Consider the following 22,631-nt stretch of genomic DNA (forward strand, 5'->3'; position numbering starts at 1 on the left):
CCTCAACACTCTGAGGCAGTGGCAGGCTGCTCTGGATGTTCACTGGGTGGCATGCGCTGTGTGGTGGACTTTTTATATTTTTCTTTTCTTTTGCTATTCAGCTAAATCATATTCAAGTAGCCTGAGAGAACCTCCCGTTATATAGATAGTCAAAACTCTTAATGTTGCCTGGACCAATTTTCTATTCAGCATATTGTCATTGTGACAATATTGTCATTCTAGAATCCCATGCTTCATTTCTTTGTCCTGATGAGAAGTGTCTCTGCAGCTGGTCCACTCGGGAAAGGCGTTTGTGTGCTTTTGGCATTGACTGCGGTTATTGACTCCAGAGGCGGACATCTCTAACTTGTACCTGCAGTGATGCTTTGCTGTCATCTTTACATTCACTTAAGCCTTCCTGTTGTAACTGGGGCGCAGACGGCTGTGCCATTGGCCCACAAGTATGGTGCTTGAGCACTTTCTTAGTATGTGAGTTGTCCAAACTCATTAGTTTGTCACTTTCACAAACATGGAAAATATATAGGACAATTATATGACAATCAGTGTTTTGGCTATAAAATTCCTTGGCATTTTAAAATAAGTCTGATGGTGAGGTCTAAGTCTCTTCCCATTTTGACGTATTCAGTGAGCACTAATCATGTCAGAACTTTATAGGGCACGGTTCTAGGCACTGAGTCATAAATATGAATGAGGCACAGTTTCTGAGCCCAAAGAATCCATGGCCTAATTAAGAGACATAAAATGTAAACCTACAGTGTTCCCAGAAATCTAAGTGCATCATTGATTTACTAGCACTTTTAGTTGCAAGTGACACAAAAATCCATCCAAATAGCTTAAAGGAGAAGGGGATAGCGTTATCAAGTACTATCGTAATTAAAAAAAAAAGTTAAAGGATGCTGTTTTAAAAAAAATCGAGAAGTTAGATCGTTAGATCTCCCAGTGATAAATGCAGTGCCAGAGGAGAGCTCACATATCAAGGAAACAGTGAGGAGGAAATTATTCATAATGTCTGGAGTTGTCCAGAAGGGCTGCAAAAAGAAAAAAAATAGGAGAATTCATAAAGAGAAAGTACTCATCTTGTTGATGATTAATGCATGCAGGAGAATGCTATGTAGTAAGATTCAATGTTATAAGGTATGGTGTGATGATGAGTGTGTGGGGGAAAGTGCCCCGTGACCTGAAATTCGTCCCTGGAACTTACATGGTGGAATGAGAGGACTGTGATCTGGAAGTTTTCCTCTGAACACACACATTTTATGGCATGCACATCCCTATATGTGTGTAAATAGCTCACACACCCACATGTGCAATACACATACACAACACACACACAGGTAAAATAAATAATAAAAACATGATGTGCATGGGACTACAAGAGACTGTGTGTAGGGCTTCTAGGTGTAGAAAAGCATGACAAGAATTGAGAAAGAAACATAGTCTTCACACTTTATTCCAGTGTTTTATTGCCTACTTTGCTCCCATCAGTTTAGAAGGGACTACTGTTTCAAATGACATTTATTTATTGTGGGGGGGGCAAGGTGTGTACACCTCAATGCTCATGTAGATGTCAGAGGGCAGTCTGCAGGAGTCCATTCTCCTGTCTGGTATGTGAGTTCCAGGACTGAACAGGCTGTGAGGCTTAACATCAAACATAAGTACTGCTGAGCCATCTCACTGGTACTACTGTAAGCGTTTTTTAATGAAAGCAAAGGAAACAGAATAGTGTTTGTGTGTTATTTGGTGATAATTTAAAATACTCTTCCGTCCCAAAGAAAATGAAAGGCTGTGTTTCAAGTGTTGGTGTTCAGTGAAACAAAGAAAGCAGAGTGTGGTAACCAGGCAGAGAAAGTTGACTCTTATTGAAAATGTTGCCATTGGAGGAGGCAGCGCTGCAGGGAGATGGATGACTTTTGCTACTGTTCTGTTAAGAGATAAGAACTATCCCGAGCTTGGTGTCTGTGGGATTCCCAGGGAGATGATAGCAGGAAATGACCTGTGTGGATGTCGGGGTTCGGCTCACAATAAACTTCCGGGTCATTATTTGCATGTCTGGCCTCAGATGAGTCTGGATTTCCCACAGTGATATGTAGACAAGGTTTGGTGATATGAATGAAGCAGGAGGTTGTACTCCTTATGAAGGTTTGTGTGAGGTTCTGGGTTTCAGTCTCTGTGGGCCATGTACTAGAACTCCCTACTGTATAGAGTGCCTGACTGGTGTCACTAGGTAATGACATACACAGAATGGGTTTTTTTGTTTGTTTGTTTTTACGAGATAGGGTTTCTCTGTATTGTTTTGGAGGCTATCGGTCCAGCCTGGCCTCGAACTCACAGAGATCCGACTGCCTCTGCCTCCCGAGTGCTGGGATTAAAGGCGTGCGCCACTACCACCTGGCCACACAGAATGTTTTAAATGGGTAGTTTTCTAACATTACAAATCCACAACCACTAACAAATTCAGGGTTGCCTCTATGTTTTAAAAAATCTTCTTCAAGGTTCTCTTAACCAAACTGCTGCTTCCGGTTCCTTTCTTCTTACTGTTCTGAGAGTCATCCTGATGTCCCCCAAATTCCATCGCAGTGGCTCATTTTCCCTGATCCTCTCATCTTACTTAATCTGTCCATTCCTATCCCTTTCATTATATTCCACTTTTCTAACCCTAGTCATTCAACCTTCTACTCTCTTTTGCCATTTTTCCAGACACTTAGATTCTTTTTTTATTTGTTTATATTAGAAACAAGGTTTCTTCACATGTCAATCCCAGCTCCCTCTCCATCTCCTGCTCCCACACCCCCACCAATCCCTCCAACCCCCCACCCAATCAACACTCCATTCCCCAGGGAGGGTGAGACCCTCCATGGGGCATATCCAGAGTCTGTCATTTCACTCAGTAAAAGGCCTAGGCCCTCTCCCAAGAGTCCAGGCTGAGAGAGCATCTCTCATTGTGGGAGGGCACCCAAAGTCCACTTGTATACCAGGGATAAATACTGACCCAAGGCCCTATAGATTACCTAGGCCTCTTCACTGGCACCTACATTCAGAGGGGTCTGTATCAGTCCCATGCTGGCCTCCCAGTCATCAGTCTAGGGTCTAAGAACTCCCCCTTGTTCAAGTCAGCTGTTTTTGTAGGTTAAACAAGCCTAGTTATATGCCATCCTAGAACCTTCATCCAGTGACTGATAGAAGCAGAGGCAGACACCCACAGCTAAACACTGAACTGAACTCCTGGAACACAGTCACAGAGAGGGAGAACTGATGAGCAAAGGGGTCAAGACTGGGCACTTAGATTCATAGGATCACCAGAGGAAACTGTCAGCTCTCATTGTAAACTTTTCCTGTTCGTTGACTCTACTCTACCTTTGGTATTAGTCTTGGCGTCTCAGGATGGAAGCTCAACTGGAATAGGCTTTGGGATGAGCATGGCTTACCCTCAACTGCTCACTGTCACCTTTTGCAAAAATACTTTTGGATACATGATTGACATGGAAAATAACTGATCTCACACTTAAAAGGAAGAGGGCTTTTCAACACTCAGAAAAGAGAACATGACTCTTCCTCTCTCACAACCCTCTGGGCTCAAGAATGTGACTGTGCATCTGCCATTCCCTGATGTAGCCTCCACATGCTCTTCTCTTTGACCTGAAGATGGAAATGTATGTCCCAAAGAGTAAAAAGACAACAGACCTTAAGTTTATGGTGACTCTCAGTTCATTTCATCTTCCCTAATGATCATGCAATGATACAGAATGTTGCTGTTGGACCTCCAAGCTATGATTAGTTTCCCACTGTTCTAATGTTTCTGATACACAGGTAGACTGTTTATCCAGTGTTTATGGTATGAATGAATTCAACACTTCACCCAAGAGTTTCCCATGCTGATATCACATGTTCCATTGCAGCAACAAGTTGCAGCTGTGTCTCTGACATCGTATGTCTCATTTCAAGTTCTTATGTGGAAGTGTTCATTTCTCCACTTCCTGGCCTTGCCTTCTTTGGCCCTTGCCATTCTGCATTCTGAATATAGTCCAATCCTGTTATTTTTCCATCCCTGAATGGTATGTTACATATGTTTTTTTCTGATTCTTCAAGTTTGCTATTTTCATGTATCAAGTCCTAGAAGCCTGCCTGATTGTTGGTTGTACCTTAGTGGCCAAATACCCCCGATTCAAGATTGTTGGTGTCCAGTGAGACAAAAGCTTTAACTAACTTTAGGATTTGCTAAAATGGTTCCTAAGTCAAAATAAATCACTCAAGTACTGTACAGCAAAGTGCTCCCCACCAAAAAAAAAACCATTTTTCTCGTTACACGCTGTAGTAAGCAGCCATTATTGATGTTACTCTAATAGTTCATACATTAACGCAACAGATATTAACTGGCTGATATATGTCAGCTACTGAGCTAGGTGTGGAATAGTGAACACAGATCAAGACAGATCATACTCCTATCCTAATCAGTCAGTCTTGACAGTGATTAACTATTATCCTGTTTACATTATGATGAGCTGTGATTTTTAAATTTCTCTTTTAAAGGACAGTGAATAGTGTTCTGCCCTCCCCGCCCCATGGTATATTACTAACAAATTTAAGATTCAGCTAGAGTCCACAGTGATCACACAGAGGAGGAGTTCAATGTTAGTGTTTTGATGCTAACCTATACTAGAATGGATTCTATACACCTCACTTTTCATAAAAACTTGGATGCTTATTCTTAAAATCTTTGAAGCATTGCAATATGAGGTACAAAACATAAAATCAAACATTGAAACATGTTAAACTTTTAAACATTAAGCCACTCATATCCATATGTATATTCAAATGGCAATACTTTAAGTACTTCATTATTTAGTATTAATTTTGTATGAGTGATACACTGTAAACGTGATAATAAGTGATGGAAGCAAAGCGAATAATCAGTCTGTTATGACAGTGTGTTTGTGTTTTAAAACATGCAGTCAAGAGGTCATCGTCATGAGGAGGCTGTTCTACACTGTGGGAGCCCAGGGTGTTCTAGTCTGGAGTGAGGAGTAGTCCAGGGGAGTAACATAGCTTTTATAGAGTTGAAGTCATGGGTTGAAGGTAGAGATGAGAAGGTCAGAAGGTGTGCAGACATCCTTACCAACAATAAAGTAGAAGGTAAAATACATTATTGGGAGAAAAGTAAAGTACAGGAAACATGCAGACTTGATATGAAGTATTCAGAACCATCTGATTTTCATTCTGATTCCAATGAAGATGTGGTTTCTGGCTGACTATTCAGTCACATGGGTCTTAGCAGCAAACAAGGACCAAGGAGGGTTGATGTGGGTTTGAAGTTTCCATGCAAGGAAGGCTGCTTTATACTTTATGTTAGATCCTGAGTGTTTCCTAAAGGTTCAAGTGTGAAAGGTTTGCTCTCTGGGGTGGTCCTTGAATGATGTGGTGGAACTTTTAGGATGTGGTGCCTAATGGGAAGTCAGTGGGTTATTGATGGAGACTGTAGATCATGCCCTCTTCCTTTTCTTGCTTCCAAGCTCGTGAGGTGAGCTGTAGTAAGACATTGTTTTGTGGTACTACCAGCCTGCAAATAATGACATGGAAACTTATTAATTATGATAGCGTGGTCTCAGCTTAGGTTTTTTCCCAATTAGGTCTTATAACTCAAATTAACCATATTGTATTAATCTACCTTCTGCCATATAGCTCAGTTGGTATCCCTTTAGTTATTGACAATAATTGTTCATTTACATCGTGTGAGTTTTCCTATAAAGGGGAATGTGTAATAGATGATCTTGAAAACATACTGTTAGAAAAGAGTAGTTCATTTGTATAAGTCAGATGTCAATCTGTAGATAGACTAGATTCTTAGACTCAATGTTTTTATTCCTTTTTTCATCCTTAATATCTGTGTTCTACCTTATCATAATTTATTGTCTCACATGTAGGATAAAAGACAACAAAGGGAGGGAACTGGGATTGATATGTAAAATGAAATAGTTTCTAATTTAAATAAAATTTATTTAAAAAATTGTCAAAAAAAAAAGACAGCAAAGGTGGACCCATGCTGTCTCAGACATGGTTGGGCTTGGTAACATTTTTTTGACTTTACTCCTATCCTTGTTATACAATTATACTACACTTGTTGGGGTAGCTTATAACTTTTATTCCTCCAACTGTTTCTATTTATGATTATGTCTGGCTGGTCTGAACTTGTCCTTTTGTGTTGCAGGAGCTATGCCTGTCCCAGACCAGCCTCCTTCAGCTTCAGAGAAGACCAGCTCCTTGAGTCCAGGCTTAAACACCTCCAATGGGGACGGCTCTGAGACAGAGACCACCTCTGCCATACTCGCCTCCGTCAAAGAACAGGTAGAAGCATTCCATTTGTGTTTCATTAATGGGGACATGTAAAAATTGTTTCTTTGGGTATACATTGATGGTTACATTGTTTGAGAATAATATCATGTTAGTATTTGCTAGATAAATAATACTAAAATATGCTTAAAATTGTTTTTGACTCTATGCTTTTACTTAGGCAGCTTTGTGGTTTAGGCAGCCTTTCTTTAAAACATAGTACAACATATTCCATAAGGAGAAGAACACCTTTATGGGGTTGAATTTTTGAATAATATGTTAACATTTATTGTTTTGGGGGGTTTCAGGTCAAATAATTGGTATACTGAAATAGTGTCTAATAAACTGTCAGCATTTATCTGCAAAGCTAAAATTTGGGACTATGTTGATAATAACTAAGTATCTCAGGAGGTGAAGGGAAAACACCCTTCATGGTGTTTTTTTGGTGGGGAAACTGGATCATACTGGTATATCAAAGGTTGTGAGGAAACATAAATACTTGAGAGTTTAAGAAAAATCAGTAGAATTCATCATATAAAACATGTTAATTACAATTCAGGAAAAATTCTACAACTTTCCTTGTCAAAGTCATCAAAATCTGATTGACTTCTCAGATATGACAACACTATAAAAATAGATTACTTTAAAAAAAAAAGCAAAATTCAAGTCTGAGATTTAAAAAGAAACTGTTCCACGAAAGCTATGCTTTTATAAATCAAGGATGGTAAATGTTACAGAAATCTAGATGGAGACTCATATTTTCTTCTGAGCATATTCTAGGGAATAAAGCAGGATTCTTCATTTAAAAAATATAATTTATATGTAACTTCTGCACTTATTTAGAGAATGCAGTATTATAGCTTGAAACCTGACCTATATAATCTGTAGATGGGGTAATAAGCATTTCTACCTATGAAATAAATTCGGGCTGCTTTCTTCCAGTTATTTAAGTCAACAATGGATTCTTGCAAGCTTTAGTTGCACTGTGATGCTGTAGAACACTAGACAAATTCTTCTGTTCAATTATGTTTTGTTGCCCAGCGCGCTTTACCTCTCTGCACCTTCACACCCTAGTCTCTTTGGGCCTCATTCAGCTTTCCATTGGGTTTGAGTCATTTTATTCCATGATGCTGGCTTAGCAAACGCTTGTGGAGATGTGACACAAGTGATAGCAGAAACACTGTGGCAGAGCACAGCCCAAAGCTGGAAAAACTAAGAGTATTCACTGCTCTGTGTGCAAAATGAAAGGGTGCAGAGGAAGCAGATAATGCTTAGTAAGCAGGGCTGATTGGATAAGTGTAGGATGCCTCCTACATGTCAGTCTCTCAGTGAAACCAAAGAAGATGCCATTGACAGGAAAGATCAATGATACTGACAGATGTGCCCCACCCCCAGCCCTACTTCAGGAAGTGTGCAGCTAAATCGCTCTACAGGGAGAGCTGAGTCGATCAATTTGATGGACTAGAGTGGGAAAATGTTAAGTAGGAGCTTGTGCTGCTCCATGAGTTTGCTAGTGAAAATCTCACCTTTGAGTTTTCTGATCATTCTAAGGAAGAGCAGGAGCCAATTCAGGAACTCAAGGTACTTCCTCACCATAGTTGAGCTAGCCTCGTGATCTGGAAGTCTTCCTGAGACACTGACTTTAGTTCAGTGATGAAATATAGAATGTGAAGTAAAAATTTAACAAGGAAATAGCAAGACATGTCTAATGACAACTATGGTGTTTTACTGTGGGACTCAGTCGTATAGCTTACAGTGAGTGAAAAGGCATGTCAACTCAAGGTCCTGTGTAGAGAAACTTCAGGTCATCACATTATCACCATCTCTGAAAGGGACACATAAAGCTAGACAGCTGTGTAGCTGTTGCTTTGAGATAGTCTCATGTAACCCAGTCTGAGCTTGAAATCATTATTTTTCTAAAAAAATTGACTTTGAATTTCTGATTCCCCTGCCTATACTTTAAAAGGGCTACAGTTAACAGCATGTATGAACATGCTTGGCATATGAGATTCTGAGGATTCAATCTACGGTCTCTTGGAGGCTAGGGAAGCACTCTACTGAGTCACATACCCTGCCCAAGTTTAGGCAGTTGTAACTAGTGTCACCTGTCTGCCAGTGTCACCTGCTTGTAGACCAACAGTATTTTTAAGATCTTATGAATGTACAAAGATTTGAAGGTTCAAAGAAGGATAGTGTCTACTTCATCAAACATAAAAGCCACAGCAGTATCAAGTAGATGGAATTAGAAAGACTTATCTATGTAGGACACAATGAAGGGCTTAGTGCAGATTCAGATGTAAGTCTGGGCCAAAGTCATTTCCAGCTAGTATTTCAGTTTAGTGCTGAGAAACATTTAAATGATGCCAGTGAGAATCAACATCTTAAATAAAATTAAAGTTATTGCCTTTCAATATATAGAAAACATGCCCAAGGGAATACTGTAGCCATAGACATGGAAAATAAGCACACTTGAAACAATATGGGGAGATAGTTGATATAAGGCAATGTGCTGAGGGCTTTTAGGCAGAAAAGGCAAATTATTAGGGAGTGTGGGGTATGTGAGGCAGTGGGGTATGAAAGATAGTTAAGTAAATTATACATTAAAAAGTAGGAAAGTGGGCTGAGAGATGGCTCAGTGGTTAAGGACACTGGCTGTTCTCAGTGCTGTTGACCCCTGGGTTCTGTTCTCAGCACTCATATGGCAGCTTACAGTGGTCTCTGCAGCTCTAGTACTGGTGCCCTCTTCCGACATCTGCAGGGACCAGGCACGTGTATACAGGCAGGCAAACCACTCATATACAACATGAAAATAATAATTATTTAGCGGAAAGTGGAACATACCCAAGAGGCAATATATGCCATCCTGTAACAAATGTTAACAGAACTACTGGTCCACTTTTTAATGCTGATGAGAAAAAAAATAGACAAGACTAGGAAACTAAGTAAAACATAAACATGAAATTCACAGGAGGAAATGCAAACAAGCCGTGACTATGTATTTAACCATGGCATGTATTGTGAATGCTGAATTTCAAATACAAATTCTCATTTGATTCTACCAAGTATACAAGTATAAAAAAATACTAATAATTGATTCCAGCTAATGGTTAAGGATTATGGAAATCCTCGTTTTTTGTTTTTGTTTTTTTATTCCAAAAAGAAAGAGAATTGCTATATGTTTTCCTTGGTCAAAATCTGTTTGTATGCAATGACACTGAAGTGACATATAAAATATTCAATAGGAGTATTGAATACTTTCAAATTTGGATATATCTTTTAAAACTTCACTTTATATATATATACACATATACGTATATATACATATATATATGGGGGAATCTATCTATGGATATTTAATACAATACTTTATTGGGGGTCACAAAAAAACCTAGAAGACTGTTTGCTAGCAAAAGTGGAAGCAATGAAACAGCAAAGGACCCAATTAAAAAGTGGGCTGCAGAACTAAATAGAGAGTTTTCAATAGAGGAGTCTAAAATGGCTGAGAGGCACTTGAGAAAGTGCTCAACATCCTTAGCCATCCGGGAAATGCAAATCAAAACAACTCTGAGATACCATCTCACTCCTGTCAGAATGGCTAAAATCAAAAACACCAATGACAATTTATGCTGGAGAGGATGTGGTGAAAGGGGGACACTCCTCCATTGCTGGTGGGAGTGCCAACTGGTTCAGCCACTTTGGAAAGCAGTATGGAGATTCCTCAGAAAAATGGGAATAAACCTACCACAAGACCCAGCAACTCCACTCTTAGGCATATACCCAAAAGATGCCCATTCATACAACAAAGATGTCTGTTCCACTATGTTCATAGCAGCTTTATTTGTAATAGCCAGAACTTGGAAGCAACCTAGATGTCCCTCACCCGAAGAGTGGATAGAGAAAATGTGGTACATCTACACAATGGAGTACTATTCAGCAGAAAAAAATAATGGAATCATGAGATTCGCAGGCAAATGGATGACACTAGAAGAAACCATCCTGAGTGAGGTAACCCAGTCACAAAAAGAGAAACATGGCATGTACTCTCTCATATATGGATTTTAGACATAGATCTGGGGAGTGCCAGCCTACAATCCTATGGCCAGACAGTCTGGGAAACAGAAACTACATTTAGTGGCTGGTTAAGTACTGAGCTGAACTCAAGAAAGCCAGTATCAGAGAGGGAGGACTGATGATCAAAGGGATTAAGACTGGGCTGGTTTAACCCCAGAAACAGCTGACCAGACAAAGGTTAACTCTTGAATCCCAGGCATCAGCCTGGGAATCCAGCATGGGACTGATCAAGACCCCCTGAATCTGGGTGTCAGTGAGGAGGCCTAGGTAATCTATTGAGCCTTGGGCAGCAGATCAGTACCCATCCCAAGTATACACATGGACTTTGGACTCCCATAGAACAATGTGAGGTGCACTCTCACCCTGAACTCTTGGGGAAGGGTCTAGGCCCTGCCCTATATGAAATGACACACTATGGACACCCCCATGGAGGGCCTCACCCTCCCTGGGGGAACGAGGGGATAACGGGGGGGGGGTATGGGGGGAGGGCACGGGAGGAGGGGAGGGAAAGGGAGAGGGACCTGGAACTGACTTGTGAAGCAACCTTGTTTCTTATCTAAATTTAAAAAAAAAAGAATAAAAAAAAAGTGGAAGCGATGACAAATCCTTTCTGTCAATAATGCAATCATAATAAACATCAGTTGTAGCTATATGAGTAGCATTTAAAAGACAAAATTGTGAGACATTGTATAAGAAAATGGTATATGATAATGTTACCCCATCTTTAAAATAAAAGACCAGAAACTAGTATTTTAAAAAAAAAGAATTGAAGTTGGGTAGGTAAGGAAGTGGTAAGGATCTGAGAGAAGCTGGGAGAGGAGAAAACTATGATCAAAACATAAAGGATGACAGATATGTGACTTGATCATTGTGTATGTGGAGGATTCCTGGTAGTGGCACTAGGACCTATCCCAGGTGCATGAGCCCATTCCATATGGTGGGATACTTTGCCCATTCCCTATGGTGGGGAGGGGGTTGGTCCTGCCTCACCTTGGTATGCCAGACTTCGTTGACTCCCCAAGGGAAGGCCTTACACCTTCTGAGGAAAGGATGGGAGATGGGAAATGTGGGAAGTTGGGGTGGGAGAAGGAAAGGGAGGAGGAATTTGGTTTTGTATGCAAAATGAAAAATATTTTAATAAAAAATAAAAATGAATCATTTAAAAATCACTTGTGATATTCTAGAGAAGTAGGAAGAAAATATAAAAATGTTGCCTGTGATTATATTGGTTATGGTGTGTTATTTTTTAGGAAGATATTTGAATATACTGTGTTCATGGGGGAGTATAGAAGAAATCAGAACTTACAGGGAAAAATTATGAGTGCAAAATAAATATTTGTAGGATTTGCTATGTAGGAATTACTCTTCAAGCTGAGTTAGTGTTGGATCAATGTTGAGAACTTAAACATGGCCCTCAATGCCAAGATTCATTGCTGTAAATAAAGAAGCTTCAACAAACCCTTTCCCATGCACACAGTTTTTTTTTCATTATAAAGGATAAATCCAAAGCACCAACATCCTAGTCTGGACCTGTAACACCGAGCTACTCTTCTACTTTCAAAATTCTAGAGGAAAAGAATATAATAAAACCTAAATGTTGATTCTTTCTAAGTAATTGAATAATTCACAGTTTGGCTTCAGGGAGCAAAGCTGAGACTATTCCATGGTAGATGATTAAGATGAGAAGGAATCAAACACCTTCCTGGCAACTTGACATAGAGCAAACTGAAGGCATGTGTGTGCTCTGATGTGCAGTGTTTGCTTATGGGGGGTGAGAAACCCATAAGGAAAATAAGGAACATTCCTGGGGTAGCCTGACCCAGAAAACCCATCACATCTATCTGCATTGGGGGATTTTAGTACTAAACAATTTTAAGGATCATTTGCTCTCTTAAGTATAATTTTTATCCATACAGTTTAAAAAAAGAATGATATACCCACCAAACAATATGTATTCATAAAAACTGACTTTAAAAGTTAGGCTTTTATTTTTCAAGTTTTCTTTTTATCCATGGATTTGTAGGTATGTCTGTGTAAGTGTAGTAAGTGTATGTCATTTTTCCAAGTGCCCTTAGAGGTCAAAAGAGGGTATAGGATCCTCTGTAGCTAGAGTTATGGGTAGTTATAAGACACCTACCTGTGGATCCTGGGAACTGATCCAAACTTCTGAGATTATGTATGATATATACTATATATCATATACATATATGTCTTTTTTACAATTAGAAACCTGCTTGCTTCACATGACAATCTCAGCTCCCTCTCCCTCCCCTCCTCATCCTGCCCCCACCAACCCCCCTCAAACTCCCACCCATTCCAACTCCACTCACCAGGGAGGGTGAGACCCTTCATGGGAGATCTCCAAAGTCTGTGATATCATCTGGGGGGAGGGCCTAGGCCCTTCCCCATGTGTCCAGGCTGAGAGAGCATCCCTCTGTGTGGAATGGGCTCCCCAAGTCCATTCAGGTGCTAGGGATAAATACTGATCTAGTATCTGAGGCCCCAAAGATTGCCAAGGCCTCCTCACTGTGGGTTTCACCAGCCCAGTCTTGACCCCTTTGCTTATCACTCCTCCTTCACTGCAACTGGTTTCCAGGAGTTCAGTTCAGTGATTAGCTGTGGGTGTCTGCCTCTGCTTCCATCAGCCACTGGATGAAGGCTCTAGGATGGCATACAAGGTAGTCTTCAATCTCATTATTGGGGAAAGGCATTTAAGGTAGCCTCTCCACTATTGCTTAGATTGCCAGTTGGTGTCATCTTTGTAGATCTCCAGAAATCTCACTAGTGCCAGATCTCTCCTCAAATCTATAATCTCTTCCTCTATTATGATGACTCTCATCCTGCTCTCCTCTATTCTTCCCCTATCTCCACCTTCCTGCTCCCCCATATCCTCCTCTCCCCTTCTCTTCTCTCCCTCAAATTTCCCCAGCTTCCTCTCCCTCCCCCATGCTCCCAGTCCACTCAGGAGATCCTGTCCCATTCCCCTTTTCTGGGGTGCCATGAATATCTCTCTTAGGGTCCTCCTTGTTTCCCAGACTCTCTGGCTGTGGCATTCCCCTGCTTCATGTCTACAATCCATATATGAGTGAGTACATACCATGTTTGTCTTTTTGTGACTGGGTTACCTCACTTAGGATGGTTTCTTCTAGTGCCATCAATTTGCCTACACATTTCAAGATTCCATTGTTTTTTTCCACTGCGTAGTACTCTGTTTTGTAAATGTACCACATTTTCTCTATCCACTTTTCAGTTGAGGGACATCTAGGTTGCTTTCAGGTTATATCATAACTGCTCACCCATCTCTACAGCCCCAGTTATTCATTTTTATCATTAACAATAACATTATATCTCTGCATTTTTCATTTAAAGACTATAATTTTATATCAATTCTGTTGGTAATTATGAAAACTGGCTGTTTGAGCAGAAATCCCATTTATTAGCAGAGAATTTCAAGTATGATATTTTATATCACATCATGTTCTAATCCCGTCTCTTTGGAAGTCAGTCATTCCTGCAGCAGGGAAGTCATTCTTTTGTAGGGCAGGCATATGTTCTGAATTATCATGCACTAAGTTGAATAATTCATTAATCCATCCAGCCTACACACTGAGAACACTACGGCAATGTGCACAATGAAAATCTAGTAGCGTTCATTAGAATAAGTCGTTAATGAGACTCAGACTGGTATCGAACTTTGAATGGAAATAAATTCTAGTTTATAACCATAGATTGAAACATGATTTGTGAAATGCTTGCTACCACACAGGAAGACGTGAGTGAAATGCTTTTAAGATGAGTCCTTAAACACAGCAGTCCTTCATTGTTCAACACAAATGTGTTCATTGATTTTTCTCTTTCCTGCAATTTCCTATCTTGATTGTCATTTAACTGGTGGATTTTCCACTTTCCTTTTAGCATAAATAAATGGTTTAGCATGATAAATGATTAGTTAAATCCCATGCATAAGTTTCCTTGTCTCAGAATCCTTCCTCATTCCCAACATTTACAAGGTCTCTCCTCCTATAAGATTTTGAAGAGATACCTAACCTTTATTTCCTGTCTTATAACCAAGGGAGTAGGGAAGGATGAGGGGTCATTGTGTGGTGAGGGTGTGATGCCAATCATCGGGATAAATTAGCAGAGTGGTACCTTCATTTTAGTCAAAGGGCATAATTCAGTAGTGTTTACCAGGTTCCTATTGTGTGATCAGCACTGTGATTACAAAGATTGATTCTCAGGTTTGGGTTTTGCCTTCATGACAGATATATGATGCATTTCAGAATGCAAGGATGGTTGAGGCCACGTGGGTCTGAAAGCTCAGGAGAGCTAGTGTTATGATTTATGATGGAAATGACCCATGACTTAAGTAACCCGATATTACCTGAATGTTATTGAGTGGACAAGAGTGAACTGGATCTGTATGTAAGTTGAGTAGAGATAATTTAACCTTTACAAAAGAACTAGGACACGCAAAAAAAAATGGCTGCTGTGTCAGTCTGACTGAGTCTTGTTCAGGAAATTTGTGTTATTGTTTTTATTGTAATCATGTGTTCATAACTTCAGAATATGTAAGGAGCTGTGCTGAACCAAGTTAGAGAAGGAGACACATGGGAAATGAGAGAAAGATTTTATTTCCAAGTCTTAGGACGCCTCACTGAGTGAAAAAGTTTACTTACTGAAATGCTGACAGAGACAATGGATTCATGGTCACACTGTAAATGATGATGTAAGCCTTGGAATGGGTACTTAAAACAAGAAACTGAGAAGCAACCATCAGTAACGCCAAGACTCACGTTAAAACCATGAGAATGAGGAAACTGAATAGAAAAAGGAGACAGCACATCTGCTGTCTATCCTGTCTGACAGCTGGTGTGAGAGCAGAGCGGAGCAGTTGTGAGGAAGGCCTGGCACTCTCTCCAGCGAGGAAGAGAGAGAGCGGGAGTTTATTCTTCGCTGCCAGAGAACAAGCTTGCCTGCCTGTGATCTGCTGGAGGAAAACCACTCTGCTCTTCATTTACATGCCTTCATTTAAAAAAAATGGTATGATGTTGACATGTCCTTTTGGAAATGAATTTGTATTCGCCATCCTTTTTGACTTTTTGTTTTGTTTGCAATGAATATTACATTTGCTCTTTGCAATACTATGAATCCCTTGGAAATACACTTTTGATTAAAAATGACATCTCTGTTATTTGGCCACTATATCATCTGATAATCACATGCTTCCAAAAATTAGTATCCAGGAGCAGCTTTCTTACATTTTTCTTTGCATGAGGGTCTGGGTTGTGCATAGTTTGTTTACGTGTGTGTGTGTGTGTGTGTGTGTGTGTGTGTGTGTGTGTGTGTGTGTGTGTGTGTGTGGCGGGGGGGGGGGGAGGAGGGAAGGCGAGAAGTTGCTATCTAATAACTATTCTGATGACCATCACCTTATATATTGAAACAGTGTCTCACTTAAATTCACAGTTAACCAATTTTTCTAGTCTAAATATCCCGGTCAATGCAAGCATCTTCTGTATTTGTTTCCTCGATGACTGGGATTACAGACAGGCTGCCACACATACCTGACAATTAAGGAGGTGCCAGGCATCCAGTCTCTAGTCCTTGCGGATTACATGGCTAGTGCCTTTACCTTCTGATGCATCCCCCAAATACTCCAAGTCTCTTGATTATAAGGCAGAAGAAATCAGTTGAGGAGGTCTACAGTCTTACTTAGTGATTATTGGCATTTGCAAACTATGTTAGCTAGATAAATGACTTTTAAAGGAATTCTACTATCCAGGTGAATGGGCTACACAGATGATTTCTGGGCACATGCTAGTCTGTGTAAAGGCATTTCTAGTAGTGCTTACTGGCTCCTACTGTGTGTTCAGGACTGTGATTACAAAGGTTGGTTCACAGATTTGGAGTTTGCCTTCATGAAAAACATATATAATGAGTTTTTGAAATGTAAATATTGCAAAGTTTTATACATTATTAAATTCCAAATGATTTATATAGAAAAGTACTCAAAACTATGAAGCCTCATAAGCACTGATTCCCTATTGCTGTCCTAGTTTTACCTGTTCTTCCAGTGTCATACACTTTGTAAATTATATTCCTGATTTTAGAGGAATTTTATGGACCAGTGAAGATGGGGGTTTTTGTCCCACTGGATTCCACAGCTGCTTTGCCCCAAATAAACACACAGATGCTATATTAACTATAAAACTGGTGGTTGATGGCTAGGGCTTTTTATTGGGTAGTTCTGTCTCAATTATTAACCCATTTCTATTAATCTATGTATTTCCACGAGGCTGTGACTTACCCATAGTCTGGCGTCTTACTCCTTGAGCAGCCTGGTGTGTCTCTGAGGCCTCCCTCTCTCAACTTACCCTTCCTCTCATAGTCCCGCCTATCCTTCCTGTCTGGCTATTGGCCAAACAGTGTTTTATTCATCAACTAATTAGAGAAACATATGTACAGAAGAACATCCCCCATCAGGCCACTGTTGAGTATATTGGTATCTCTTAGATAGCAGAAACAGTCCTCTTGTTTATAGCCAATTAATCAGTTCAATATAAGAAACGACAGAGGTAGAGGCAATTTCTGAGCTTCTACTGAACCACTCCACTGTGTACTTGACACATGATGTGCCATGGAGAGGCATATATAAATTGTATGCAGTTTTCTTTTCTTTTCTTTTTTTTTTGGTGACTCACCCTTGAGAAGCTTATGTCCACACTTGTCTTGCCCTAACTCTTCCCCTGAGCAATTGTTCTCCTGTTAAGCCCTGTGAATTAAATACATGTTAAATGTGTCTCCTAACAAACTCCAAATCTGATTTTTAAAAAAAAACCTTTCTTAATTTTATCTAAAATTAAAATAAGTCTTGATTTTTTGTATTGCTCCATAAGATGTCATACCTCCCTTTAAAAAATATGACTTCTAAATTTATGTTTAAAGAACCTTAGTATGGTGTATGTCTCAGGATTTCTATTGCTGCGATGAAACAGCATGGACAAAGAACAAGTTGGGGAGGAAAGGGTTAATTTGACTTACACTTCAGCATTGCTATTCAGTCACTGAAGGACTTTAGGACAGGAACCCAAACAAGGCAGTGTCCAGCAAGCTAGAGCTGATGCAGGGGCTATGGAGGAATACTGTTTACTGGCTTGCCCCTAATGACTTGCTCAGCCTGCTTTCTTATAGAACCCAGGACCACCAGCCCAGGAATGGCACCACCCACAGTGGGCTGGGCCCTCCCCCATTGATCTCTAAGTGAGAAAAGGTTTTACAGCTGGATCTCATGGAGACATTTCCTCAACTGTGACTCCTTCCTTTGGAGACTTTAACTGGGTCAAGTTGACACAGAAAACCAGCCAATACAGTGCAGAAGAATACTATTTTTAAAGTAAGATTATCTTTTCCCTTTATAAAATATTATTTTAATTGCTACTCCCTAGTTTTGCATATTGCGTGATCTTATTAATGATACTACAAGCACAGCTGTAGCTCTGATAACACAGTATGGAACATGACAGAGCACTGGTAAGCATCCTCCAAACAGTATTTTGGAGAAACATTTTGTGACAGAATTATTATCCATGGAGAGAAGGAAATTAAAACACCTTTGGGAAAGGTCAAGTACAGAAAGGATTACCTACAAAGACCAGTGAACTTTAGATTCATTTAGTCAGAAAGGCAAGGATTATGCATGCCATAATACTAGCGGGGACATTTTCCCACATGCCAACATTTAAAAGAAACTTACTTTGTTCTTGACTTTAAACTTTCTATCTTGTTTCAAGCCTTGAATAGATAGAAAAGAAGTAGTGAGAGTACGGTTGCCCCTACATTTTCTTACTGGATCAGCAGCTGCTTTGGGAGCAGAGTGTTTTTCAAGGTGAGGATTCAGATGGGAAGGTGTTGCTGGGAGCCTGAATAGTGGGGTCTCTGTAGTTCAAAATATAGTTTATAACAAAGATAGGACAGAACTTCAGAGCAAGATGTCTGCATGTCACAGACAAGGGTGCCCTACCGGGGTGTGTAGAGCTCTGGAGTTCCGGAGTATGGAGGTAAAGGATCCTCAGGTAGGTCAGAGCAGTCACACTAATGATGGACAAACCTAGAAATGAGGGGCAAACAAGGCTAACAAGCTGGCAAGAACTTGAGAGTTAATGCTACAAGTAGCAGTTATGAGACTCATTCTGAAAACTATGGACACATCATCTTTTCCTCCCACACCATTCTCAGCTCACTTGTATGTGTTCTCTTGTTTCCTGAGAGATATTTTGTCTTTGCCTCTTAAAACAGATTTTCTCCAAAAGTTTCCGAATACATCTCTCCTCAAGACATTTCTGTATCCACTCGTCTGTTTGAAGACCTCAGCTCTATTCGAAGAGTGAATTCTGGGGTTCCTATGGCACTGGAGGGTGGGAAAACTCAATGTTGCATGCTAAGCTGGAAGGAAGCTTTTAGCATATAGTGATTGAAAAATATTTTAATGCCTCTCATTATTCTTTCATATTTGACAGAAGAAATCATTGTTAAATATTCATCATGTGAAATCTTATTAAATATTTTAAATGTGATATTTTAGTGCTTTATGGATCCTATGATGAAGGTAATTCTTGAATACTATGGGAAATCCACAAATACCAAAATTTTCTTCTATGAGTTTTATATGAAAATGTGATTATTGAGATAAAATGTTTAGTTTGCTTAATAACTATTTTAACCTGTCTTAGCTCTTTTAACATATCAGTAGTATTTTTATATCATTAAATTTCTTTGTGACATTTTTCTAACACATATAAAATGTAAAATTATTGCGAATTATTTACTAGTGTAATATTATTTGAATTTTATACTGTCGTTGGTCTTTTCTGTTGATTCAATTTTGTTAGTATTAGAAAATGCAGCAGCATGTCACACTTTCTTATACATAAGTCATTGGGTCTGCTCTGACAGAGATGCCTGGAGCAAAGTTTTGAAAAGGAGTTTAACGACCCTTACAAACTCACTGGGAAAATATGTCATAATTAATTACTGATAAGAGCCTCAGGCAGGACAACAGAGCAGGAACTCTGGAAGTATAAAAATCAATTCCTCATGAGTGGTTTTCTCAGAGCAGGAAATGAACACGTAGACCTCCAGGGAGAATAAACAGGGAAAGCTCTTGTCCCTCAGAAAAGCAGGGCCAAAATACTGTCAGCCTAGCATCTGCCCATCCAATGTTCAGATATGTTGTAGGCATAACTGGGATAACATACAACTTATTATAGAACAAGGAGGAAGACATAAATAATAGTTCAAATAAAAATGCTTTCTTAAAAGAGTATATATTAAGTTTCTTCAAAATTTCATTATTTTATAATCTATATGTAATTTTTATAAAGTCACATGCAAAATGTTCTATCGGGCATATAGTTAAATATTTTTTATTTTATAATTTTTGCTTAACATTTTTGTGTATGACAGAAATTCCTAAGACTAAAAATTTCTTAGCTTATCTGCTAAAAATTGTATTCAAGGAGATTTCTGGTAAACTCAAATGAAACATTAGAGTGTTTGTTGTGAGTTAGTGATGGCTTTTATTACAGTACACAATCTCCTGTCTTAAATACAATGACAGATATGTAATATGCTTTCTGCTGATCTTCCTAAGGAAATATTTTCCTACCACAAAGGTTCTATTCAGGCTAAGACAGGTTCCTCTTCAGCTCTGAGCTCCACTGTACTAAGGATTGGGTAGGGCTAACAATATCATTAGCAATTTCTGAGGAGGTCACTAATGACAATCAAATGGACACTGTAGCATACTTATAGTATTCTCAGTTAAATGCTGTTCTGCTTTATTGGTGCATCCCTATTGTTGAGAGACAGTGTCTGAGACTGGAGTTATCTGTAGCATGCATCAATGACATAGGTAAACATGCCCGAGGCAGGCTATCAATCATGTTCAAGTTGTTGTCACTTGGCTGCAGTCATAAAAGGCACATCCAGGTTCAAGCCCCAGGCTCTAATTGAGTTTGCTCTGTGGCCTGCTGCCACTGGAATGTGAAGATCAACATTCTCCTTTTTCAATAATAATGGGTTCTGACTTCCATGCTCTACTCACGGCCTTAGTCAGCTGGACTACTTGCCTAATTATTGTGAAAAAAAAAACAATTCAATACCAATAAGGCAAAAAGAGAATAATCACTTTTGACATATGATCCTCCACATTTAGAGAGACAGGGCTAAATAGCTCCATTCACCAAGTCAATAGATTGAATGACGTGGGGATGCACGTGCAGTCTAACACAACTGTGATGATATGCTTCCGGGTGAAGTCACATGTTAAAACACAGATTTTCCCAGAGTTGTTTTAGGGAATCACAAACAATTTGGTGTGCAATTTTGATACTCATTTATTCTGTTAGAAATGATATTGTAAGCCCCATGCGCTGGTCCCTGAAACTGCCATATCCATGATAGAGGAGAAGCTGCCTTCCCAAACAGGTAAGCATAATACTCAGATCACTTATTAGCAAAAGAATGTACCACTAACAAATAATACTGCTTGTTCCAAGTGCTTGTCAGAGACTTGGAATGACTTGCTATTGACCTCCTGCCAAAAGTCGCAGGCAATTTATTCCTAAAATTAATAATCTAGAATGCAAACACTCCTTCTTTGGGGAGCTCTTCTCAAATTGGGAGAAGCACCTTAGCCCTCCGTGGAATAGTGTCCAAGAACTTGGCCTTAATAATGCCAGCAAGAAAATACACATCCACATCTAAGATGATGCAAGATGAGAAATAGCCATTCTTGGAGCTTTTCTGGGTTGCACAGAAGGCTGGCATCAGAAACTTTTCCTGTGTGTTGACAATTTAATATTTTTTAAAAAGGTAACTTAGAAGTAGATGTACAGTGCTGCCATTAACTGGTAAAACAATTCATAGGAACTGACATTTTATGAAACTTTGGCTAATTACTTTATTTTAAAGCATTCATTCAGATCCTACCAATTTTTTAGCCCAAATTATGTTTCCTTGTCAGCATATATCTTACTTCATTGACCCGTTTACCTGTTGAAGGTCATTTGGGTTTCTTTAACTATTTTTTTTTTTTTTTGGTTTTTCGAGACAGGGTTTCTCTGTATTGTTTTGGAGGCTATCGGTCCAGCCCAGCCTCGAACTCACAGAGATCCGCCTGCTGGGATTAAAGGCGTGCGCCACCACCGCCCGGCTGGGTTTCTTTAACTATTATGTGAAACTATTCCCCAGAGATAGGGAACCAAAGACAGACCAAAGTAATGATACTATCACAGTCAACCTGGTGAACCAGAGATTTTGAGAGAGGGTTACTTACAGGAGCAAAATGACTCAAGAGACAGCTGCATCAACCTATCCCATCCCAGCATGGGCTACAACTCACACACACTGGAAAACCAGAGCTCATCACACATCTTGTAGGCAGCTCAGTTAGTCTGAGCCTCTTCTAGGTGGCCTGGCTTGTCTCAGAGTGTATAAGCAGTCTTTATTGCAAATACAACTATTTCTTTCTGTCAGGAATAATCATGCTGTGAATATTCAAGATTACGATTTTGTATGGATTATTATTTTTTATTTATCTTGTGTTATGATCTGTGAGTAAAATGTTAGTTTGCATGACAATTTAGGTTTTCACACTTTTAAAAGATTTAATTATTTATTTATTATGTACACATATAGGGTTCTGCATGAATGTATGCAGACAGATCAGAGATTGCACCAGACCTCACTACACATGGCTGTGAGCCACCATGTGGTTGCTGGGACTTGAACTCAGGACCCCTGGAAGAGCAACCAGTGCCCTTAACCACTGAGCCATCTCTCCAGCCCCCTAGGCTTTTACATTTTAAGAGCTACTAAAATGTTTTGGAAAATATGTTACAAATGTGAGGGCTCCAGTTTCTTCATAACTTTGCCAGTGTTTGATGACATCTTTCCTATTACACCAATACTAATGGGATGGAAAGAATTCTGAAATGAACTTAATTTTGTACACTATATGCACATAAATGAATGAGATAATGTTTATTTTATTAATGATGTACATTTGATTATTATAATATTTAATTATCTCTATATGTAACTAAATTAGAAACAATTTTGCCGTCCAAATTTGTTTGTTTTTAAAAAGTATTTTGTTTGTTTGGTTGGTTTCTTTTGAGACAGGATCTCACTGTTTGGCCTCTAGCTGGGCTCAAACTCAGAGAGATATGATTGCCTCT

General features: G+C 39.4%; 1 protein-coding gene across 4 annotated transcripts in view; it reads left to right on the forward strand.

Moving 5' to 3' along the window:
- Ctnnd2 (catenin delta 2) overlaps positions 1–22,631 on the forward strand; it is an 814,201-nt gene that overhangs the window by 148,751 nt on the left and 642,819 nt on the right. For all 4 annotated transcript variants that reach the window (XM_040757687.1, XM_040757684.1, XM_040757683.1 and 1 more), the window contains exon 2: positions 6,203–6,339. In XM_040757687.1, coding sequence (XP_040613621.1) covers positions 6,208–6,339 — 132 coding nt within the window. In that variant the 5' untranslated portion in view covers positions 6,203–6,207. The remainder of the gene's footprint in view (positions 1–6,202; positions 6,340–22,631) is intronic.

This window comes from Mesocricetus auratus, unplaced genomic scaffold (genome assembly GCF_017639785.1).
Source record: "Mesocricetus auratus isolate SY011 unplaced genomic scaffold, BCM_Maur_2.0 Super-Scaffold_100015, whole genome shotgun sequence".
Taxonomy (NCBI): Eukaryota; Metazoa; Chordata; class Mammalia; order Rodentia; family Cricetidae; genus Mesocricetus; species Mesocricetus auratus.